A 26121-nucleotide genomic window follows, 5' to 3' on the forward strand; every position below is an offset into this window, starting at 1 on the left:
AAGAAGCCTCCCATTTCTCTCTGTGATGTAGATATTAGATTTATTTTACAGGTGGAAGAAAGTGAGGCAGAACAGTTAAGTGATTTAGCTAAGATCACAGAACTAGTCAGTGACAGAACTAAGAAAAGAAACTAAGAGTCTTGACTACTAGCTCGCTGCTCTAACCATGAGACTCATGTCTAGCCTCATAATAGATCTTTAGTATTTATTTCATACATGCATACAAACATCCTCAAAAAAAATCTCTATTCACAAACACACACACACACATTATATATATATATATATATATATATATATATAAAGTGGCAACTAAAATTATATTGATATAATTTGTTATATCAATATAACTTGTGGCATTAGTTTTTCAGGAACCATCACTTTGAGTTCAGTGCCATGGTAAAAAAAAACTCAAGCAGGTCCACCCCTCTTCTTTCTAGGCTTAAGTACTAAGTGGTAGAACATTAATTCACTTGTTTACATTGATTAAACCTTCCTCCACATTGCCAAAAGTGATTTTTCCCCCCATGTACACCAGCTGAGGTAGAAAAGGAAACCTGAGCCTAACAGTTCCACCAGCTTGTCCAACCTTCAAGTATGTAAGGAGTGAATTTAAATAGTCCAATGTTAGCCAGAAGTGATAACTTTTTAGAGATCTAAGCTTAGTTTTGGAAAACTTTAGGCTATGGGAATAACAGGATCAAAGTACATCAGCATGAACTCATGCCTCTGTATTTCCTCCATAGACTCTCCCTGTCTGAATTTATTCCAAGAGGAACTTTTAGATGATATTGTAGCAATCAAGGTCTCATTTGCACTCAGAATACACTATAAACAGGAGGTTGTGATCTGATTTCCTTATATGACATTTCCATTGTCCTCACTTTAGGCTGATTAGTTTCTTCACTGATTTTTCAAAGGCCAAACTGAAACATGGAAAAAGTAAATGAAGACATGAGATGTGGCATGTACTTTGGATTATGAAAAGTTATTTTTAAATAATACAAAGTATTAGAGAAAAAAGGAAGTTTGTTTACAAGATGTTATAAAATGACAGTGTTCTTTGTTTTTATTTCCTATACATCTATATATATATATATATATATATACACACACACACTTAAAATACCAGGGACTATATAAGTCATTGAACTCTTTCTCCTATCCCATACCACAAATTCAAGTAAGGCTCTTTCTCAAGATGGGTCTTTGCTGCAGTCAAAGGCCTGATCAGTACTCCCATTGAAGTGACGGCAGAAGAACTATTGACTTGAGTCTGAAAAAGTATAGCCCTGACTGACACAGCTATGCCAACCTAACCCCCACTGTAGACATAGCTATATAAACGGAAGAATACCTCTGTCAACGTAGCTACCATCGTTCGGTGAGGTGGTGTTCCTGTACCAATGGAAAAACCCCTTTGGTTGGAGTAGGCTGTATCTACACTATGGATTATGTCAATGTATCTACAGAGACTCCTATAACTTGTATTATATTAATAGACCAAGTTTGGGTGATAAAGGTAATAGTATTGACATAACATACTTAGACTTTTTCAGGGCATTTGACTTGGTACTGCACAACATTTTGATTAAAAAACTAGAACGATATAAAATTAGCATGGCACACATTAAATGGATTAAAAACTGGCTACTAGGTCTCAAAGTAATTGTAAATAGGGAATTGTCACAGAGCAAGTGTGTTTCCAGTGGGATCCCGCAAAGATGAGTTCATGGCCCTATGCATGTTAACATTTTTATCAATGACTTGGAAGAAAACATAAAATCATAGTTGATAAAGTTTGTAGATGACACAAAAAATGGGGGACTGGTAAATAACAAAGAGGACAGGTCACTTATTCAGAGAGATCTAGATGCAACCTAATAATATGCATTTTAATACCACTAAATGTAAATGTATACATCTAGGCACAAAGAACATTGGCCATGCTTACAAGAGGGGTGACTCTATTCTAGGAAGCAGTGACTCTGAAAAAGATTTGGCAATTGTCATGGATAGTAGTTGAATATGAGCTCCTAGTGTGATGCTGTGGCCAAAAGAGCAAATCGATCCTGGGATGCACAAACAGGGAATATCAAGTAGGGGTAGAGAGGTTATGATGTGACCTCTGCTGGAATACTGTGCCCCATTCTAGAGCCCACAATTCAAAAAGAATGTTGATAAATTGGAGAGGGTTCAGAAAAGAGCCACAAGAATGATTAAAGGATTAGAAAACATGCCTTATAGTGATAAATTCAAAGATTAAAATCTATTTTGCTTAACAAAGAGAAGGTTAAGGGGGGACTTTAATACAGTCTAAGTACCTACATAAGTGACATGATATGCCGGAATAGTCTGTGTACTGTAGACATACCCAAAGATGTCTTCTGACTTTAGCAACTTGGGCATGCACAATTGTTATTAATACAATAGAAGTGCATCAAAGAGGTCATTGAATGGTACACATTCTGCTTATAAATTAATAATATGGCTTAAAGGAGTAAATTATTTTTTAGCAACCAGAAGAGTAGATGATTATTACAAAAAATAAAAACAGATAAGCAGTGTATGTAAGCAGTGCAGAACAGTTACAGTGAATAAAGTAGGTCAGCCAGTTTCTATAATTAAAGTCAGCTAAATGAAGAAAGCAGGCATATTTGTCAGACATAATAAGGCCAAGTGACAAATCTCAAACAACACAACTCATTGAGATGGAACATAATGCATTCTAATAAATTGAGACCAGGAAAACAAGCTCAAAGTCAGACTTAGATAACATTATTAGAAGTAACCACACTCCTGCCTATTCAACATTTTCCAGAGAGTTAAGAAATGTATATTGTACATTTCTCAAATTAAATCTCTCCCAATAGTGAGAAATACACAAGTACAGAAAATCCACAGAGAGCCTTTTTAACAAGGTTAATAACCATTAATGTAAAATTTAAAATAGTAAAAAACCAACTAACTCATTGTGCGATCTTTATTTTGGGGAAGTTCTATGGCCTGTGTTGTACAGGAGGACAGACTAGATGATCAGTGCTCCCCTCTAGCCTTGAAATCTATGAATTTTGGGCACGTCAACTGCTTTCTCTTAATCTGTGAAATGGATAGGATAACCTCAGAGAGCTTTAATGAGGATTAATTAATTTTTCAGTATTTTGAGGTTATATAAAAGACTATTAATAAAGTAGATTAGGAATAAAGTAATAAGTATTATTAAACTTATTGTACTGGTCCTTTGTATAATTCTATTATACCTTCATTGATTCATTTATTCTTAAGGGGAAACTCATTCTTACCCAGTGAGGCTGTATCCTGTTATCGACGCCTCAGAATCAGTGAACAGTAACAGAAGTATGCTAGCCAACATTTTGAGAGACAGAAAAGGAAAGGAGAAGAGAAATGATGGTCACTGATACTCTGTCAAGGGAAAAAATCCTAAAAGGACAATATCCTCTCGCAACCTATATTTGAAAAACAAACACCTTTGACAGTGACATCTACAAGATTATTGGAAACGGATGAAAGCCCAATCCCTTGGAACTTTTAGGAAGGATAAAGTAATATGTTGTTGGCAGCAATCCGACATTGGCCATGGCAGGTTGGACTAAGCCTGGATCGAGGCTGAAACACCATTTCCAAACAGTTATAGATGTGTGTTTTTATCTATCCATGTTTGCAATAAAAACATTTACAATACAGAAGTCCCTAACTCAAAGTCATGGTTTAACTCATGGCATTTAATTGCTGCCATCAATCCTGAGCCATAATAATTCACTGTATGAGACCTACACTCTGCAGATTTCTGAGAATGTCTGCTGTGCATATTCCTACTTTCTGCCTGCATTCTGCTTGAGTAGGGGGCTGCAAAGAGGCTTCTTTTTCAGACTAGATGATCCTAATATTCCTTGTGTTCCTACAGTCTATGAGTCTATGAACTGTAGCAGAGAACTAGCTATCACAATCCTTAATGGCATCAGTAGGCCCTATCAAGAAGGCAAGTTAGAGAAAATAACTCTGAAACAACATGGTAAGGAGAAAAATGGGAGAGTGGGTAAAGACAGTAGAGAGACAAGATGGGTGAGGTAACGTCTTTTATTGGACCAACTTCTGTTGGTGAGAGAGACACAAGCTTTTGAACCACACAGAACTCTTCTTCAGCTCTAGTGTCATTTCCATAATTAAAGTTTGCATCCACGGTAGGGTGAAAAAAGCTAGATTTCACCCTGTTTTAGCTAACACATGGTAATTTACACAATGTAATATTCCAGTAAGGACAAGGCAGTTGTAGTTTTAACGCGTTAGTAGGTTGAGGTAAAACTAAGCTCCTGCTTCTCCCTAGTGTTTGTGACCTCAACCTGCTAAAACTACAAATAATCTCATCCACACTAGAATTTTACCACGTATTAATACATGGTAAAAAAAAAACCCCACCCTTTCTCTTAGTGAAGACAAGGCTGGGATCCACATTTTAGCTCATAACTGAAAAAAAGAAAATTACGTTTCCAGGTTAGGAAGTTACTGAATATTTACAGACCTCCCTGGACCTTTTTGCTCTTATGCTCTCCCTCTCCCCCCATCCACCCCTTCTTTTATTAGGCTGCACCTCCCTTCATAGCAGGGACAGCCCCCACTGGGTTTTTTTGGACACAAACACGACATGAATCAGGAAAATAATTTAGCCGCCAATTTGGTGGGGACAGGGCATTGCATGGCACCAGTGACTAATGCACAGCTTCTTCTCTCCACAACACGAGCCGAGTTTTCCTCTCACTGACACCAGTTTTAGGCCGCTGTATCTCCATAAGTTCCCCTCGCCCCACATCTTCCCAGCTTTTCTTCCCGACCATCTCTCCCTCTTCCACCTCACCAAAATGCACCCCTTCCTCCCCCTCCGTGCCCGAAATGCACCTCTTCCCCCCCATGCCCCCTTTCTCCTCCCCACTTTCTACCCCACCTCCCCTCTCCTCACACCGTCTCCTCACCCACACCCCATCCCCCACCTGGCTTCATCACCTCCCTCTCCGCCCCTTCACCTCCCCCGGGCGCCCCTCTGCCGGCCCTCCCCCCCCGTTCTCTCCCGCCCCTCCTCCCCGGACCTTCTCCCTGACGCCTCCCCCCCGGCTGCGGCCCAGCAGGAGCAAATCACCCCCCTCCCCGCGCCTTCCCGCCTCAGCTCCCCACCCCCTCGCCGTGCGCGCTCTCTGGCGCCGCTGCGGCCGCCGGATCCTCCTGGCCCCCCGCGGGCAGAGAGCGTCCGGGCGCTGCTGGGCGGTGGGAGCCCCCCGGGTGCGGGGTGGGGCGGGGGGGGGAGGAGGGGGCGGCGGTGGCGGCGGCTCCGCACACCCAAGATGGCGGCGGTGGAGCTGGAGTGGGTGCCGGAGACGCTCTATAACACGGCGATCTCGGCCGTGGTGGATAGTTACGGGCGGGCCCGGCGCCGCGACATCCGCTCGCTGCCCGAGAACATCCAGTTCGACGTGTACTACAAGGTGAGGGGGGCCGGGGCCTGGGGCAGATCCGCTCCCTGCCCCCGACAGCCCGCTCGTGGGCCCCTCCAAGGGGAGGGCCTCAGGCCCTGTTTGCCCCCCGGGGCTAGCCTCAGGTGGGGGAGCGTGGGGCGGCCGCAGCTAGGGCCGCGGGGGGGGCGGGCTCCTGGGTCTGAGGTTCAGTCAGGGCCGAGGGCTGCTGCTGCTTCTCCTTCCCCCGCCGGACAGGGAGGGGGGTAGCGAGGGGCTGGCTGGGTGGGGATCTCCTGTAGGGGGTGGTGATGGGGCGGGGGTGACCCCAAATATTTCGGGGGGAGGACACTGGATTATGGGGGAAGAGTGAGCCCTATTTTGGGGGGAAGGGGGGGAGAAGGGAGGCCTCCCCTCATTTTTAGACAGGGAGACTTGGGAGGGCGAGCTTAGTTTTTTCGAGGCGGCGGCGGCGGGGGGGGGGGTCTTTCCTTTTGTGTGTTGGGGCTGGGGGAAGAAGAGTAAGATGATGCTCAGGGTAGAGGGACCAGAAACGTCTCCACCTTATACTTTCTCCACTGACCTGCTGGGGAAACAGCCACCAGGTGAAAAGGTTGGGACCTTGCTTTAAACCACTTAATTCATTGACCGCCGTCTTGTCATTTGTGGGGATTGGGGGAGACTCTTCTTCTTCCCTCTAAATCTAGAGTCAGTATAAAAGGTGTATTCACTGCACTGGCCATGTCCACTAGACTGGCATTTCATATCAAAGAAGTCTTCAAAATGAGCATCCTAGGGAGCAGGAGGTTCTGGAGCCCTCTAGTAGGGGCCTGAGGTGGGGCATTGCCTTTTCATGCTCAGGTCAGAAAGCTTTTAAAGAAACCTAGAGTGCTTTAAAGGGAAAACAAACATTTTTTCAGAAATATATTTGAGACAGATAACAACCCTCCTGTCAGCCTAGAGTAGCAGTATTCAGAGGTAAGGATGATCACTTGAGAGGGGAAAATATTTCCTATCAGAGGGTAACAGGCAAGGAAATTTACATATGCTAGATATTATTCATCTGCATTATGTGTTAGGCTAAGGGATACAGAAAAGTCTCTCTCCCGTGCATACACTCATAGATAGTATGGCTGTAGACAGTGATTTATGGTGAGCTATTAATTTAACACTGTTTTGTGACTAACCTGAAGGAGTGCTTTGATTTTTTTTGTTTTGTTTTTGAAACTGCCAATAGCTGTAACCACTGATAATCAGAATTTGCTGGAGCTGTCTCTCTTGGTTTTTTTTCACAAGCAGTGGGTATATTTCAGTAATCAGTAAAGATGCACAAGGAACAGACGCTTTTAGGGGTAGTATTGATTTTTTTATTTTTTTTTATTTTTTGTTATATTCACTGCCTTTATTCCTGAATCCTTGAAACCTGATCTGTAAGGGAGGTTAATAGGTAACTGACTTCTTTTACTATGTGTTCAGGTTGAATCTGATTCGCTTTGATTGTTCTTTTTCCATTATGGAACAAGCCAATCCCTCTGATGGATAAAGAGAGACTTCTCTCTCGTCTCCCCTTTATGCTCATGAACAGAAGTATGTTGCCCTGGTTGGGAGCGGCTAAGAAGTGAACGTGCAAACCTTGTTCCAGTGTTACCTGACCTCAAGAATAGTTTTTCTGTCACACTAATCAGGGACCCAACTTGCATCCACTTTTAAAAATATATTTTTGCTAAAGAATATACCAAAAATGAAAATTTAGAATCTCAGGAATCTGGAAAATGTGTAGAGCTTGCATTCCCACTAAATAAAATGTTGATTTATGTAATTTCCACATGTAGATTAAATAAAACTACATGACACTGTTTGTTGAATGTCTTGCATAATAGTTTGTATTGTCATCTGTATTTTTCACTTTGAGTCTTTGGTCATGTCCTTAAGTATGGTTTAACCGTGGATGTAGTCTAATTTAGGTTCAAATGCTAGAAGAAACTCTGCACTTATGCAGAGCCCCATTCATTTCAGTGTGTGTGGGGAGGTGGGTGCATGAAGCTTCTTGTAAAATCAGGCCGTAGACTGTAAATTCTTTGGAGCAATGACTGTCTTTTTACTGCATGTCTCCAGAGCACCCAGTACAATGGGTCGTTGATTGGTGCTCCTAGGTACTATTGCAATACAAACCAATAATGTGGCTGAATCAGATTATGATACCGTTGGCCAGAACTGTGGCTGAAGCCAAACTGTATTATAACCATTTTGGGTTTTGGGGTAGGGGGTGATTTTGGGTAGGGTTGGGGTTTTTTTCAGTTTGTTTTAAACAGCCAAGACTTTCAAAATGTTAGTGATTTTCAGTCCCCAAGTTGAGACAGTTTAAGGAGGCCTAATTTTCAGAGGGCAGAGTCCTTTTAAGATGTGTTAAGTAGGAAAACCAAAATTCACTAGTACTCTAAGGGCTTGTCTACATTGTGTGTTAGTCCTCACCACTTGCCAGTAAATTCTAATGCACACAAGCATATTGTGTGTTAACTGGCCTGTGTTGACCCTGCTGATGCACGCTAGAGTTCCCTAGTGTGTGTTAATAAAGTACTGTTTGAAACAAGACTACATTAAAGAACACTGAAGAACTTCTAATGCTTCTGCCATCATGGAGGCAAGCGCTAAGAAAACCTTGGCTGGGCGTTTACTGTATTTACATAATTGTTGGTCCTGTGGAGATAGGGCCTCAGTGAACTGTTAACACTTTTTACTCCTTGGTATCTATTCTCTGGGTATAATTGAGGAAAAGTAATTGTCTGATTGATGAGCATGAGCCCTATTGAATGTCAGATAGTATGGAGTGGAAAATAAATGCGTAAATGGCATATACAGTGGAGTCTCATCTTATATGGGGGTTAGGTTCTAAAGTCAGCGTGTAAGGCGAAAATCGCTTATAGTCAAAATTACCCTTGAAAATCCCTTAAATTGCCCAAGAGTACAATATACCATACATGGTTTTGTGTATACAACCCTGTATGGCAATATGTATAATAGAGTACATATGCAAAATATAATTTTACAGTACTGTATTTTTAATTACAGGGGGTAATTACAGGGGGTCGTCAGGGCTTGATGTCGACCCAGGAGACGGAGGGCTTGGGTGATGGAGAGCGAGTCGGAGACGAAGTGGTTGGCTCTGGTTCAGCTCGAGAAGTTGATTGTGTAGGCTCATCTGCTGCTGGTTGTTTTTCCTTGAAAAACATGGTGATCGGCAACTGTCTCTGTCTCTTGAGCTGCTCAAACATTTCTTGATACGATCTCAAATTGTCCGTAATACTACGTGTGATTTTGAGGCTTCATTCCATAGAGGGATCGTATTCAGAAATTAAATCATGCAAGTGTTTCGCTGCTTGGAACACTTGCTGGCTCTTCCTGTTCATCATCGTCATCTTCATCTTCTGTAGGAGATTTTATCAGTTCCTCTAACTCCTCGTTAGTCAGTGTTTCTCTTTGGCCGTCAATTAATTCTTCAATTTCTTCCTCAAGGATGTCGACGAAGCCATCACCACCCACTTGCCTGTCCACCTGATCAATACGTTTCACTTCTTTGTCAATGGTCAGGAAACCCTTAAAATCATTCACACATTCTTTCCATAGGTTTCTCCAACTTTCATTGACTGTTTCAGGCTTGATTGCATCCATTGCCTGTTTAATATAAGTGATGCAATCGGCAGTGTTGAAGGACTTCCAACACTCCATCACATTAAGATTGGGATCAGCATCCATAGCGCTACGTATCCGTGAGAACGTAAGCCTCGTGTTCATGGCCTTGAAACAGCGAATCACACCTTGGTTGAGAGGTTGGAGGATGGAGGTGGTATTGGGGTGGAGAAAGACCACGTCAGTGTCGTTACGCGCTAACCGGAGTGCCGCAGGGTGGCCAGGAGCATCGTCTATGATCAGCAGCGCTTTAAAGTCAAGTCCTTTCTCTTCGAGGTACTGCTTGACCTCCGGAATGAAACACTTGTGGAACCAATCCAGAAATAATGCTGCCATCACCCAAGCCTTTTTATTTGATTGCCAGAACATAGGCAGGAGATTTTTGTTCTTGCCTTTTAGGGCACGGGGATTTGCAGCCCTGTAGAGCAGGCCCGGCTTTATTAAATGCCCAGCCGCATTGCCACATAACAACACAGTCACACGGTCTTTAGTTGCTTTGAAGCCAGGCGCTTGTCTTTCTGATTTTGAAGTGTAAGTGCGGTTGGACATTTTTTTCCAGAAGAGCCCAGTCTCATCAGCATTAAAAACTTGTTCCAGAAGATAGCCCTTTTCTTCTATGATTTTCTTTAATTGTTTGGGGTAGGCTTTTGCTGCCTCTTCATTGGCAGAAGCAGCTTCACAGTAGTCTGCACGTTTTTGAGGTTGAAGCGGTTCCTAAAACTGTTAAGCCAACCTTGGCTGGCTTTTAATTGCTTCTCATCAGAAGGCTGTCCCTCTTCGGCAGGAGGTTTGAACATCGCGTAGAGGCTAAGAGCCTTTTCTCTCAACGTGTTGCCATCGATAGGCACGCATTTATGGTTCATGTCTTCCAGCCTTTTCAGTCTTCATTAAAGTCTTATCACACAACTGGCTCATCACCTGAGCAATTATGGGAGCACTTGAAGCCACAGCTTGACGAGTTTCTCTCTCTCGAATCTTGATGGCACGGATGCTAGATTCCTTGTGGCCATATTTACGCACCACACTGGAGACCGACATACCGTCTCTCAATAAGTCCAACACAGCCAGTTTTTCCTCCAGCGTTGGAACAGATCGCTGTTTCTTCGGCTGAGCACCAGATGAAGTAGTTGGCTTGCGTTTAGGGGCAATGTTGTATGAAAAATAAGTATAGTATCTTTAAACACTAGAATCACACTCCGCAGTGGCAAGATGCTCACACTATGAGAGGCACACGGGAACTGAAACCGACTGAGGGAACAGCAGATTCACGTCTCCCATCTCATGCTCACTCGGGGACATATGCTCATTGAGTGGAATGGTGGGCAGAATCGTCCCCACTATTTACAGGTATCTTGTTGTTCGTTTTTTTTTCTTTCTTTTTTTTTCCGAGCGCGTATAGTTGAGTTCGTGTAAGTTAAATGTGTGTATGATGTGACTCACCCGTACTCGCTTTCAGATTTTGGAGAGAGAACCTCTTTCTAGCCGTAGATGTCTAAAGGTTCATAGATTCATAGATACTAAGGTAAGAACGGACCATTATGGTCATCTAGTCCGACCTCCTGCAATTTGTGATTGCAAATAAGGGTTAGATTGATATGCAGGAGTTCCCCAAAATCCCACTAAGTTTGTAACCATTTGTGTTTATGAAAAATTTCACCGCACGTTCTGCAAAAATAAGTGTGGTAACTAACCCTGGTCACATTCCGCCTTCATCAGGATTATTAATATTAACTAATTGTGACCCTTCAAAGCTGTAAATCTATTTTATATATAATGGTCAATATAACCATTTGCAAAACCATCACTAACTACAATGTTTATAGCCTCCAAACTTCAAAATAGTTCTGTTATACCTTAAAGCTCCAGGTCTCCCAGCCAGTTCACTTGAAATAAGAAATCGTAGGTAGGAATAATGGTCAAAATAGAGAATTTATTTAAAGCCTCTCATGTGGCATTGAGAAGTATAACATTTAACGGTTTGGGCCCTAGGACCTGAAAGACTGCCTCTTTCCCTGTGTAGTATAGCAACACTTGAAATTAGCAGAGACACTCAAACTGACAGCCCTCGTATTTTTGCCAGAAGCTGGGAATGAGCGACAGGGGATGGATCACTCGATTACCTGTTCTGTTCATTCCCTCTGGGCACCTGGCACTGGCCACTGTTGGATACTGGGCTAGCTAGATCTTTGGTCTGACCCAGTAGGGCCGTTCTTATGTTCTTTAAAATGGAGGGAGGGAATTGCTGGCAGAACTTATATTTTCTCTTAGGCTATTCAGGGAGTTGAATCTGGTTGTGGAGTATTATTTGTGGTGGACTTAAGTGTTTAGTGAGCAACTTGTAATAAGAAGTGGACTATCCTGGGAAGTTACAGGGACAGCAGAGTCCTTTATATGAGGTATGTTTGACCTCCTACAGCATTGTTAATAAATTGTTGAAGTGTTTAAAAGCATAGCAAGGCCCTCTTATTAAATGTAAGCGAATTAGCAGTGCCATATCAACTTGACTTTAAGGAAACTAGCACTTGACTAACTGGCTAAAGGCAATTTTGTGGATCTATTACTTGGATTTTCAAGAAGTTTTAGAAAGTGTCCCTCATAAGTGACAATCAGGGCCAGCCTTATAGATGGGTGATGTAGGCAACTGCCCAACGGTTAAGGGGGTACCATCTAAGTACCTCATGCTGCCAGGTCTGGACTGCCGGAACGGGGGTGAGTGCAGGCGAGCCCAGGGCTGGAGCACCTGGCCAGCCGGGGCCAGCTGGGCAGAGTGCGGGCATGCCGTCTAGAGCTGCCAGAGCAGGTGAGCCAGCCCCTAGGTCCGCCTTTCCCATGGGCATGAGTGGTGGCCACACACCTGCTCTCCTCCTGCTAGGAGGTCAGGGGGTATATGGCCATGGGAGCCCCTGGGTTCAGAAACGCCTCCCTGTGAAGCCCACCTGGCTCTGCAGCCCAGAACTGATCCTCATACCCTGCGCCTGATGCTGCTGGTCTCAAACTCAAAGAAATTGAGCCAAAATACAAGTTCACTCAGGGTGTCCGGCCCTGGTGACTATTAAGGAAAATCACAGTTGAGTTAGGTGCAGAGTTCTAATGTAGATAAAAAACTAGTTAAAGGAACACTATCAATACATTTTAAAAAATCACATTTCTGTTTGAAAAGCTTTAAAACTATTTTATTACAAGAAGTAACTGAGATTAAAGGGAAAATATTTTTCTACTTCTTTCAGTTTCCTTTGTGTACTTGCCAGCACTTTGTACATAACCCAGTTTAATTGTTTTGCTTATATAATTAGTTATGTCCATTTCCCCTGTTTGTGGGGTTTTGCATGGGGCAACAGGGGAGAGAAAAACATTGATTAAAATATGGTTGTGAAACAAAAATCATTTGAAAAAGGTAGACAGCAGCAAGTAAAATACTTAGAACAACTTTCAATTATTTTTTTTAAGTTGTCTGTATTTCAACCTGACCATGTTAATTTTGAGCAATAGGCATTGTAGTTGTGGTAAGTAATGACAAATGGAGCTGATGTTGGTTTGTTCCAGGGCAGTATTGGGACCAGTGTTTGATATCAGTGACGTGGAGGAAGAAGTAGACAGCAAGCTGGTGAAGTTTGCCAGTGATAGAATTATTCGAATTAGTGACAACTTTGGAAGACTGTAAGGAGCACAGATTCTTCACAAAGCAATAACATAAGGGGACTCAACCAAAGGAAGTATATGTAGGGGGTGTGGGGGGTTTTTTTTGTTTTTGTTTTTTGGTTGGAAGAATCTGGTATTCGCTGCTGACAAATACAAGATACTGGACAAGCTGGACCAATGGTCTGATTCAATAGGACATTGTAAGCAATGACGTATATGATTTTTCTGGCCATGTATGCTTTTTTTCTGGACTCTCTTGCTCCTTTGGTGCATTTGAAGATTTGAAAACTGTGTTAGTTGTAGTGTTTTCTTTTTTACACTCTTAGATTGCAGTTTTGTACCAATATAGACTAATGAGGATGACATGTGTGGTTTATATTGGTTAATGTGGAATGTCCTCAAATGCTTAGGCCTAGTCTACACCTAAAACTTAGGTCAACCTTGCTATGACACTCAGGGATGTGAAAAATTCACACGCCTGAGCTATCTAGTTAAGCCACCCCATAGCCCATTACACACACCTCCAGGTCAATGGAAGAATTCTTCCCTAGGCCTAGCATGGGGGTGGGTTTACTGCAGCAATGGAAAATCCCCTTCTGTCCCTGGAGCAAGTGTTCACGTTGGCATAGCTGCAGCTGTGTGCTGCTGTAGTACTTGTAGTGTGGACGTAGTCTTGGGTTCTCCTGGTCAAAATTCCCTTTACAAAATGTTTAAGTTGTTGGGCTAAGTTGACTTATAAAAAAATCATTCTTTTGAGGCCTTCTGATTGTTAATCACAGAAACAATGGGGGAATAGCATTAATTTGCTTCGACACATTGGTACTTAAAATTATAACATTCAGTAATTGCTCTACAATAAAATTAATTTGTACTGTGAGAATAGCTATTTAGGGAAAAGCAATGTCACTGTAATCACTTCGTCTGTCTAATTGAAGTTAGGAGGTAAAACTTCCAGAGTGTTTTTCAAAATGAATGGTAGGTTCTGAGTTAGCTTAATCTAGAATTGCCACGATGCATGTTTTGACTGTAGCTGAAGTACCATGTTTTCTTACTGTGTGTTCTGCTAATCCAAAAGAGGAACGCACACAGCTAATAAAAGCTGTTGTATTATGTCTATCTAATCAATTCTCCTCTAGAGCAAAACAACATGAATAAATAGAAATTTGCTGAAACAGCACATGGCTTGCAATAAAATGTCAACTCTGCTTTGCAACAGTATTTAATGATTCTTAGCAGTGGTGATACTATCCTATGGTTGAGTTTGCTCGAATCATGTGTCTCTCTGAGCTGACTTTGCTTGTTGATGAATTACAGTCTTGTAGAAAATGTTCGTAACAAAAAAATCTTGTTTTGTTCCAAGGCTCATGACACTTGGGCAGTTAATTTAGTGAGGGAGGAAAGGGTAGATAAACTGTGAAACAACTGCAGCTATTCCTTCAGATTGAGGGTTTCTGACCAGAGTAGTATAAACAAGGCCATAAATAAGCACTGTGTCTTACAGTGAAGGGAAAAAGCCTTAAGTTGATGGGTTACATTAGTAGGATTTTTGCTGTGAATGTTCTGTGTGATTTCAAGGATTTTATCAAACCTTATGTTTGTGCGGTTTTAGTATGCTGTACTTTTTGGGCAGAAATCAAGTGTGGAATGGAAAAGACTGTTTTTCTCCCCAACCCTTTCTCCTCCCCATTTATTCAAGAAAAGCACCTTTCAGAAAAGCAACCAGTGCTGGCACGGAAGGATTCATAGATGATTGTAAGACCAGAAGGGACTGTTGTGATCATCTAGGCCAGGGGTCTCAAACACGCGGCTTGCGGGGTTATTTCATGCAGCCCGCCAGCTCCCCGCGGTTCCCCCCACATTTACCTAGAGCGGCTCCGGCCTGGCACACACCGGAGGCAGGGCAGGCTCCCTGCCTGCCTGCCCTGCCCCCGCGCCACTCCAGGAAGCAGCCGGGACTTGGGGGAGGGGGCCAGTGGTCTGTGTGTTGCCCTGGCCACTCCTCCAGGTAGCTCCCCCGAAGCTCCCATTGGCCGCGGTTCCCCATTCCCAGCCAATGGGAGCTGCAGGGAGCAGTGCCTGGAGGCGCGGCCAGGGCAACACACAGACCCCGGTGCCTCCCCTCCCGCAGGTTCCGGCCGTGTCCTGGAGCAGCGCGGGGACACGGCTGGCAGGCAGGGAGCTTGCCTTGCCCCCGGTGTGCGCCGGGCCGGAGTCCGGCCCCTGAACCTCTCTGCAGCCGAAACCCCTCCTGCACCCCAACCCCCTGCTGCACCCCAACCCTGTGCCCTGAGCCCCCTGCCGCACCCTGAACCTGTCCTGGGAATGGGGGCAGGGAAGGGGTGGGAAGAGGCGGGGCCTCATGGAAGGGGCGGGGCCGGGGCAGCATGGGGCAGGATGCCAGTGATGCGGCCCTCGGTCCAATGTACTAATCCTCATGTAGCCCTCGTGGTCATTTGAGTTTGAGACCCCTGATCTAGGCAGACCTACTGCATGACACATAGGCCATGGGTGTGCCCTGAATTAATTCCTGTTTGATCTAAGGCACATGTTTTAGAAAAATATCCAGTTCTTGATTTTAAAATGTCCAGTGATGGAGTGTCTAAATCTAAATTTGGCTAGCTTCAACTTTTAGCTGATGAATCTTGTTATACCTTTGTCTGCTAGACTGAAGAACTTTTTATTATAAGCAAAAAGAAAAGGAGTACTTGTGGCACCTTAGAGACTAACAAATTTATTTGAGCATAAGCTTTCGTGAGCTACAGCTCACTTCATCGGATGCATTCAGTGGAAAATACAGTGGGGAGATTTATATACATAGAGAACATGAAACAATGGGTGTTACCATACACACTGTAACCAGAGTGATCACTTAAGGTGAGCTATTACCAGCAGGAGAGCAGGCGGGGGACCTTTTGTAGTGATAATCCAGGTGGGCCATTTCCAGCAGTTGACAAGAACGTCTGAGGAACAGTGGAGGATGGGGGAGGGAAATAAACATGGGGAAATAGTTTTACTTTGTGTAATGACCCATCCACTCCCAGTCTCTATTCAAGCCTAAGTTAATTGTATCCAGTTTGCAAATTAATTCCAATTCAGCAGTCTCTCGTTGGAGTCTGTTTTTGAAGTTTTTTTGTTGAAGAATTGCAACTTTTAGGTCTGTAATCGAGTGACCAAAGAGATAGAAGTGTTCTCAATCTCTTTGGTCACTCGATTACAGACCTAAAAGTTGCAATTCTTCACTACAGATGATCACTACAAAAGGTTTTTTCCTCCCCGCTCTCCTGCTGGTAATAGCTCACCTTAAGTGATCACGCTCTCGTTACAGTGTGTATGGTAACACCCATTGTTTCATGTTTTCCATGTATATAAATATCCCCACTGTATTTTCCACTGAATGCAACTGATGAAGTGAGCTGTAGCTCACGAAAGCTTATGCTCAAATAAATTTGTTAGTCCCTAAGGTGCCACAAGTCCTCCTTTTCTTTTTGCGAATACAGACTAACACGGCTGCTACTCTGAACCCTTTTTATTATAAGTATCTTTTCCCCATGAGAGGGAAGTCAGCCTAAAATCTTGTCTTTGATAAACTAAATAGATTGAGTTCCTGGAATCTCTTGCTATAAGGCATGTTTTCCAACCCTTCAGTCATTCTTATGGCTCTTCTGTGAACCCCATCCAATTTTTCAACATCCTTCTTGGAACTATGGTAATCAGAACAGGATAGAGTATTTCAGTAAGGATCATACTTAAGCCAAATACAGAAGCAATATAACTTTTCTCCTGCTAAAGTAAAAATGTATCTGTTTGTAGCTATCCTTGTCTCCAGATTACATTGACTTTACATTTCTCAATTTTGTCCTATTTATAAACAGTATTTTAATAGTGTTGGAAATGAGTAGAGGAAAAGTCTTCCAAAGGGATGCACTAAACTTTAAATCCATCCGTTTAAGGGAAAAAAATAAGTTTTTAAGTAGTACACCTGTTCCAAATTTTGCTACCAATTTTTTAAAAGCACATTTTCCTTTCTCTGTGAAAATGTTTCTCTCCCTTTCTTTGTTAACAGTTGCACAAATAGAGGAAACTGACTGCTCATGGGAAAGAGTGAAACGGCGTACAAAGTGCTGTGAAATGTACAAAGTAAATAAACTAGGAAAATGTCTAATCTCTGTAATAATCCTAGCTGTTGCCTATAATAGATTTAAAAATTTAAGTTTTGGTTTTTTTTATCGTGACACGATAAAAAGTAAAGTACACAACAGTTTCTTTGGGAAGGTGTTTTACATGTCAGATCTTCAGGCATCCACCTTGGTGGTCATGCTGTAATAAATCTATGTTGTTACAACTTCGGTAGAAGAATATAATTTTATAATGTATGTCCTTTCATCCTGAAGGGCCTCAAAGCACTTTGCAGTCCTATTTTGAGAATAATCTAATCTTACCAATTGTAAGGTAGAATTCAGCACGTGTTTAACAGCATACCATACCATGTTAACATCAATGGGGGGAGGGAGGGCTGGAAGGGGGAAGGGAACTACAAGATCCAACTGAAAGGTTAGGGGTGTGTTGGGTAAAATAGTGTGTTGCTTTAGACTAGTAGTTAGTACTCTTGGTCTAACAAGAAGCACCACTGACTATTTAATAAGAACTAGAGTTGATTGTTTTTTATTTGGGGTGGGGAGGAAGGAGAAACTCACCATGGTGTTTTACCTTTTTGTTTGTTTGTTTGTCACGCAACATCGTGAGTAAACGCGCAATAGTGCTGTACTTTGGTATTTGTTCAATACTGACTTGGGCTCTGATCCTGAAAAAATGTGTCCATGTAAGTAGACCCATTGGCTTGAATAAAACTCAATTTTAAGCACTTTAGTAGTATGTGAGTTTGCAAGATCATTGCCTTTAAGTGCCAACTGCGTTGCCAACATCACAGGGTTTGTCTGTACAGAGAGTTGCCCTGGTTTAACCCCAGGTATGAATTTAAACCAGTTTAGTTAAGTAGTGCAACCCCCTGAATGTCTTAAGCTAAACCAGTAAAAGCCACTATTAAACTAAGATAAGTGCCTACATGAGGGTTTGCAGTAGTTTAACTAAACTGATTTATTAAAGCAGTGCAAGTTTCTTTGTAGAGAAGACCTTACTTTAGCCTCCTGAGGTTTCATATCCAAATACTGACTGGTCTGTTTAACCTTGAGTTTTGGCAAGATCACAGCCTACCTTCTTAGTACCAAGAAATGTTTTTAAGTGTGGTTAGCTAGAAAGGTGCCACGTTGGGCCTGGTCTACTTTTAAAATCAGATTGACCTAGCTACCATGACTCACCAAGTGGCTTAGCTACAGCAACAGAAAAACCCTTTCCATCTCTGTAAAAAGCGTCTACATGGTGCTAAAACAGCATAGCTACAGCGCAGCAGCTGTGCCCCTGTAGTGCCCATAGTGTAGACAAGCCCTGTTGAATTTCCCTGGCCATTGTAAATGGGAATGAAGATTAGTGTGCATTCTAAAGTTAGGTGTGGTGTTTCGAAAATTTAGCAACTGTAGCTAAAATAATAGACATAGATTTCTAAAAGAATTATTCTATGCTATAGTGTCAACAGTGGGGTTCCCCCCCCCCCCCCCCCCCCCCGAAGGCAGGTTAGAAACTGTGATGTATATCATTTTGACAAGACAAATGCTTTAATTTTTTTAGCAGCTCTTTCCTTTATTTTAGTTATAGACAAGTCTGTTGTGCTCTTCACTGGAATATTGGCATACTGACCATATTAAAAATGTCAACTTATTTCTAGAAATATAGAGTATTCCATTTTTCAGGCTGACTTCATATAATTTGATAGGGTGATGATGGTTGACTTTCTTCTTACTTTCCCTACTGTTTTTTATAAACAATCCTTTGTCAAGGGATCCTCGTGTGTGTGTGGTTGTGGTTGTGTTGTGGGGGTGGGGAATCCTCATGAGATTCAGCGGCACCCAGCTTGTATGATGATGTCCTTTTAAAGAGATTTTCTCCATTTTAGGATTGAGTAGTGTCACTCTCAGAACTCTGTTTTGAAGAAAATATGATAGTCTTATAGCTGTGTGTAGTGCAGGGGCTGGCAAACTTTTTGGCCTGAGGGCCACATCAGGTTTTAGAAATTGTATGGCGAGCCGGTTAGGGGAGGCTGTGCCCCTGCCCCCCATCCGTGCCCTCCCCTCCCCCCCACCACCAGGACTCCAGCCCCATCCACCCCCCGCTCCCTGTCCCCGACTGCCTCTGGAACCCCTGCCCCTGACTGCCCCCCGCCACTCCATCCAACCCCTCCTCCTTTCTGACTTCCCCTCCCTGCCCTCTGATCACCCCGACCCCATCCACACCCCTGACCACCCCCCCCCAAACTCCCCTGCCCTCTCTCCAACCCCTCCCCCCGCTCCCTGCCCCCTTACCGCCCAGAGCACAGGTGGCGGGCGGCGCTACAGCCGCGCCGCCCAGAGTGTTGCGCTGGGTGTAGTGTAGTAAATTGCTCTCTGTAACTGCTACCAGTAGCACATTCCTACACGGAGCACTTTAATACACTACTCCGGCAGCATAGTGTGCTGAGGCTGTGGGGGAGGGGCCGGGGGCAAGCCTCCCGGGCCAGGAGCTCAGGGGCTGGGTTGGAGGGTCCCGCGGGCCGGATGTGGCCCGTGTGGTTTGGGCTATTATTAAATTTAAAAATACCAAGCCATGCATGAAGTGCCAAGACTTAATGTTGCTGTAGCACAGTGGTGCACAACCTGTGGCCCACAGGCAGCATGCGGCCCATCAGGGTAATCTGATTGAGGGCCACGAGACATTTTGCCGACATTGACCATAAACAGGCAGGGGCCATACCTGGGGACGGTCAACGTCTGCAAAATGTCTTGTGGCCCTCAATCAGATGACCTTGAGGAGTCACAGATTGCCCACCCCCTGCTGCAGCACCTTTATTTTTTGATACAGTTGGAAACCATTCTAGACTAGTCCTATGTCATTTTTCTGTAGATGGCCGTTAAATGATCTACCGCAGTAACTGATATCTATTTCTGCAATGGCTTCTAAGGCAGAAAACCGGAGTTAATTGTTGAACGTGAGTTTACATTTAAACACCAGATAGCTTAAGCTTGTGTCAGAAAAAGTATTTCTTTCAAGAAACAAATATTCTGAGAGGTTCAGAACTACAACAATGCTTGACAATAGATATTTCCCTTGAACTTGACATTTGTTTCAAATAAACTAGCTGGCCTTGTGATCATGAATTCTCAGTCTCTGTGTGGGTTTCCAACAGAGAACAATTTCTTCCTTTCTTGGGTCACGTGGTGCAGGTTTGAGAAACTTGGATAACAGTGGAAATCCTGTTTCCAAGGGTTTCTGAATGTGCTTGTGCTTATTAGAAGGAGTGAATCTTCTAGAAAAACTGCCTGCTACTCATCATAATTTGAAGTCCCCCCTTTCTTTTCTAAATCAAGTATCTGTTACCATGTGTTTGAAAATGCAGCATTCATACCTCCACAGATTAAGTAGACTTAATCTGGGTTACTTCCTTTAAATTTTTTGCCAGTATTTGCAGAATAGGGGGTGGATGGTAAATACGCCAAGCAGTCAGAATTTTGGGTTACACTAGGGAAAAGTTTGTCATTTGAGTGGCAGGCATGCAAGTCTATGTCACTGAAAGAAAAAAAGAGATCTGCAGGAATCAGTTGTAGAAAAGCAAATATCAGTAACTTTTCCCAAGACAAATTATATATGTATTTATATAGATTTTTGACTCTGATTTTAAAATTATGAAGTATTGACTAAAAACTCCACATATCTTAATCAGCCTGTAAATCAAAACACAAGTAAAATACGAGAGAAATTTTACAGTACATACATTATAAGATTGTGTACCCATATTTTAGAAATATTTTTATTAAAAGGATTTTAATTACAATTGATGTTTGGGAGTGTAGGGCTGAGTTTATGATGCTAGCAGTGTGGGAGTCTCAAAAAAGGGACTGATGCTTTTTAACCTGCTTTAATAATGGCTTGCCAGAAAAAAGGAAGAAAAAAAAACCTTGGAATTGTTTTTTTAATGGAGCAATGTACATATTGAACACTAAAGTAGTATTTGTGATTGTTAAATCAATATTAATGCAGCTTGGTAACTTTTTTTTTTTTTAGTTCCTTTCACAAATGACCTCATTCAGCAAGACATCTGCCTCCATTGGTGTTATTGAAATTCAAGTTGTGATTGAGCAATTCTTTAATTACAGAAAATACACTTCAGATTCTTTGATGTAAAGTTGTTACTTCATTGACTTTTAGACAGCTAGGCTGCGGAAAATGGAAGTACTTACTTTTATGCATTTATTCTAAGACCACGTCCTCCTTCTGACAAAAGAGGAACATTTAGTAGTGCAGTGAGTTACTCCCCTTCTTTGATGACCTTAACCCTTTGAAGTATAGAAGAAATGCAGTATGTATTTGAAGGGTAACATTATATGAAACTTTACGTCATTTAAAAAGTGTTGAGATATTTTTGCAACAAAATAGATGACTCAAGGGAAAATGTATTTGTTGCAATTGACATTATTAGGTCAGCGAGTTTTCAAGTTTATTGGAGGATTTATTAAAATATCCAAACTTGCTGTTTTCTAGAATCAACATTAAGTGCTGCTATGTATGTACTTAAAAAAATTCTGTCCATTAAAGGTGTACTGATCTACTTACATATTGTGTAAAATGAGTTTCTCTCCTTACATTACTAATGACTTAATGTTTAAAAATTAAATTTAATCTTCATTTATGTAGCTTACTTTCTGCTCTGCATTCAGCTTATACATTGAAATGATCAGTCTTGTTTTGATTAGGTTTCTGTTTCTCATGTACGAACACACTGATGTTATGTGTCTGAGTACAAACACTGTAGGAAAAAATATATATCCCAACAAATCTGTTTCAGTATTATGTAATTTATATAAAAAAATAAAACTATTTTAGCTTAACTTAAATTTTGGACCAAAAGAACTGACAGTATCTCTTAACTAACTTTTCCCCCCTCAAAACTAAGTGTTTTGATGAGCACAGAAAAGTACATAATGTACTAAACAAACCAACTTGGCCTATGCTCCACAAGAATCAGAGAATTGGCAAGCAATAACTAATTTTTCCCAACAGTACAAAACTGTTAAAAGAATAATGCTGATTTGAAGTTTCTCATATTTCTGAGCTACAAATAGTGTTGAGTAAATAATACCTCTAAAACTGTTTTTAAAATACTTCTTTCTACAGGCTTTGAAAGAAAAACGGTCACATCTCTTCAGCTCGAAAATGTAGTTGACTGGGGGAGAATGGCTACTCACTTTGATTTTGGTTTATAGTCCGTTTCAGCACTGGATAAAGTAGGGACACTTTCTGAGTTGTCAATATCCCTTTGTCTGCCACCATGCATTTTATAGAATGGTGTTAGAGTTAAGAATGAACACAGACCAATTCTGTTTAGCCTTCGAGATCTGATGCAATCCCAGTCTGTGCTGGTATGGTTGCAAGTAGACAATCTGAACAGCTTTCCATTATGAAGCATCTTGGGAATCAAAGGAATTGGTAATCATTTTTAAATAAGCTTACTGATTTGTTGGCTGACTGCATTCGTGTGTGATCTTCTTTCATATGGCATTTCAAAAGCAATGTGCTGGGATTTATAATTGAATTTTGAGATTTGAAAACCATTCTAATGCTTCAGGGTACCTAGGTGGATCCCCCTGTTCCACCTAGCTAGCCCCCACTGTAAGTGTGAATGGTGCAGTTGTGTGATCAACTGTATATACTGTGTTGCCCAGTGAACTGGTATCTTTGTGGCCATAACTGGTTCAATAAAGGAATGACAGCAAGGACAATAGGGCATATTGGATGTTTTAGAACAGAGTGCTGGATAACTCCTTTTGTGACTTACTATCCACCTTATCTCTTTCCTTGAAACTTTACGTCTGTTTTTCTACAGAATACAGCGATAGCACGTTATTGTTTGTTGGTAACTGAACTCTCCCTTGTGATTATTTACCCTTGTTCTAGTTAGTCCGCTGTAGTTCACAGGTGATGTGGCAAGTAAAGATTTTAGAATAATATTTTACTATTAATGTAAAATATCTGTTTTACTATTCAGAAAATGTTTAGTAGATTTCATAATTTTAAACTTTTTTCAATTTTTTTGCTTCTTCCAGCTTTACCAACAAGGTCGCTTATGCCAGTTGGGTAGTGAATTTTGTGAACTAGAAGTTTTTGCAAAGGTGTTACGAGCTTTAGATAAAAGGTAACCATCTTAAATTATTGCTCAATCACATTTCATTTTTCTGTCTTGTTTTAATCCCATTTTTTTGGAAAAATTACACAAAAAATGTTCTTGAACTATTCATATCTGTATCTTTTCCATAGCTACTTTCTAGTACACACATTCATCTATGACTCTCTACATTTTAGGAGTTGAGTATATCAGGGGTTCTAAAGAAAATCTGATTTTAATCCTGGCAAGGTATTTCCCTAATCTTTCTAAAGCCAAAAATGGTCTAAATGTGTACCTAGAGGTTGGCGTGGCTAGCAAGACTTTAAAGCTGACATTACATTACTTTGCCTGGTTTCTATTGTTGCCAGGCTATAGAGGCAAAATTTCATGTATTGAAATAACTGACTTTCCAAGCCATTCCTGAAGTGGGCTAAGCCCTCTTGGGTATTTTGAAACAGTTGATTGATATATCTTGGGAGAAAGGTGGAAATTCAGTTTTCTATTCTGAGACTCTCCCCTTTGCCCCCCAGAACACATCCAGCTTTCTCCGCCCCCCCGCCACCCCCCTGCCAAAAGAAGAGAATATAAATGGGTGGGTGTGTCGCTAGATAGACAAACACACCCTGTGTTAGGGTTGTGTTTAAATACTTCAGGAAAAAAAGGGAATGTTGTTGATATTCTACACTGACCATGTATTGTTATATCTTAATTAACCTTGTTAATTCTGCATTACAACGGATACCTATACATGACAGGGCGATGTAATTGTAATGTCTTGTTGTAAATGACCCAAAATATCAATAAATAAAATCTTCTTCCTCCCTTTCCCCACACCAAAAAATACGCTGTTCCATTGTCACTACGTTTATATCATTCAGGACACAGCGAAACTTCCCGATTGCCGGTTTTAAGTAATGGCTAAAACAGAACATGATGCCTAGGGCAGATCACAGTTAGGGTTGTCACTTTTTTTTTTAACATTCCCTTTAAAATTACATTGCAATGCTTCACAAGGCAGCAGAGGGTTCAATGAAAGGTACATGTGTTAAATTAATCTAATTACCATTTAGAGGGGATAGGTAAAAATGTAGAAAAATAAGACCAGTATGTGATACCAAACAAAGAAATGCACCGATACACTGGGTGTGTAATACAGACACACACACACACACCTTTAAAACTAATCTAATTTTATGGACCAGCTGGTCTTTAGCACGGTATAAAATTACTACAAATAAACTGACTTTTATGCCATTCTTCAGAGCTTAAATATGTCTGCATTTTACCTGGGTGTTCAGCTCTTATGCTTCACTCCTGGTCTTAAATTTGAAGAATGTGCCCCTCCTCTATGGTCTCATATTTTACTGATGAACAGTAGAACTCCACTCCAACTTCACAGAAGGGCTTTTGAATTCCAGATCACTGTTTCTGTCACATCTCTTAGTTTTTAGGTAAATGGGTAAAGCCATTAAAATCTTTGTAGCATTTGTCCCCCATATGAATTTTCCGTTAGTTTTACTTAACTAAAATATGCTAGACATGAATCCTGTGGGGGCTTTGGCAACCCTCCAATGTTATGCTGAAAAGATCTGTGGCTGCAATGCTCCAGTTTTTTTTACCCCACAGAACATATGTTGTATTAAAAGGCTAAATGCAAGTTCAGCTTCATCCTTTTTGAAACCCTTAAATCAGACCAGTAAGAATATAGCAAATGTATAAAGGATCTGTCCCTATATGCCTGTGTGATTGTCTGCCAAAATAATAGGAAAAACTTCTCAAGCTGAGGAACTCCATCTCTCTGACAGTCCCATTGTGTTAGACTTGTAACTGGGCTGTATTCTCCTCTGAATCCAGAATAAGCACTAGCTTTTTAAAAAGCTATCACCTTTCTTCTTATTGTATTTTCCTGGTCTTAGACTCTGAATAACCTCCTTTTACTATTGGTTTCTACACAGTTTTAATTAAGAACTTTGGAAACAGGCTTCCGAATATGTTTCACATCTGTGAAATTGGCTTTTGGTTGAAATTCAGAATGATGGATCATTTCCTGTTTTAAAATCTGTTTTTAAATTTTGTTGGCTGTTTTTAATGGCGTGTGTAGGTGGCTTCTGTTTTTAAAATACGCTGCACTGTTTCCGGAACTGTATAAATCCACTTTGTAATGTACAATGCAACAACTGTATACTACTGGTCTTGAGGTAGATGGGTCTGGGCACTATCTTCAGGGGGTTTTAGATTTTTTTTTTTTTTTTTTTTTTTTTTTTTTAGTATTTGACTTGAGTATGTAATATTAAAAAAATAACTCACTGGAATACTTAGGAGGTTTTTTTATTACATATTAAAAAAATACTGTTTTCTTTCCTTTCAGACACTTGCTTCATCACTGTTTTCAGGCTCTGATGGATCATGGAGTAAAAGTTGCTTCTGTGCTGGCCTATTCATTCAGTAGATGGTGCTCCTACATAGCAGAATCAGACTCTGATGTAAAAGACAAAGCAATCCAGATTGGTTTTGTTTTAGGTAAGTGGTGATGAAGTACAAGGCCATTTAACTATGATGCTTTAGCTTAAATTAAACTTGAATTAAAGGCATAAAAGAATAAAATAAAGTATTTTAGAACATCTTTAGAAGATCCCATTTAGACATGGGTTTGGAGTTTGAAACATTTCTAAAATATATTTTATATATATAAATATACGTATATTTTTTTCTGGTCAGGTTCTGATTCAGTGGAGCTGTTTTTAAACAACACCCTTTTAAATACACAGAAGGGATTAGAAATTTGGTAGATATGATATTTACACAACGTGAAAACTTTTGGTTAATTTAATATATATTTTTGACAAAAAACTGAGGGAGAGAAATATACATAATACCAATAAGTTATATTTTGATTGAAGATGAATCCTTTCACATTTACATTTCATCCCCTTCAAACCAAGGACTGTTGCTGAACCCAACAGAATCCCCATAATATGAATAGAACCTCACGATATTTCTTTGTAAAGTGATGTAGTAACATGTCACTGCAAGGTCATCCTGTCTCCAAATTATGGTAGCACTGACTTCCTATATCTTAATTTGGGA

The 26121-nt window shown here is 41.3% G+C and overlaps 1 protein-coding gene across 2 annotated transcripts in view; it reads left to right on the top strand.

Annotated features, from left to right (window-relative positions):
- The first annotated feature begins 5320 nt into the window (after nucleotides 1-5320).
- The window catches only part of APPBP2 (amyloid beta precursor protein binding protein 2), a 43789-nt gene continuing 22988 nt past the window's right edge, over nucleotides 5321-26121 (top strand). Inside the window, exons 1-3 of one of the 2 annotated variants that reach the window (XM_037880339.2) lie at nucleotides 5321-5495; nucleotides 22976-23064; nucleotides 25403-25554. In XM_037880339.2, the coding sequence (XP_037736267.1) occupies nucleotides 5355-5495; nucleotides 22976-23064; nucleotides 25403-25554 (382 nt within the window). In that variant the 5' untranslated portion in view covers nucleotides 5321-5354. Of the gene's footprint in view, nucleotides 5496-5589; nucleotides 5609-22975; nucleotides 23065-25402; nucleotides 25555-26121 lie in introns of those variants that run through there. The other variant, XM_043531387.1, reaches the window with a different exon arrangement.

The sequence above is a fragment of the Chelonia mydas genome, chromosome 17, assembly GCF_015237465.2.
Source record: "Chelonia mydas isolate rCheMyd1 chromosome 17, rCheMyd1.pri.v2, whole genome shotgun sequence".
Lineage (NCBI taxonomy): Eukaryota > Metazoa > Chordata > Testudines > Cheloniidae > Chelonia > Chelonia mydas.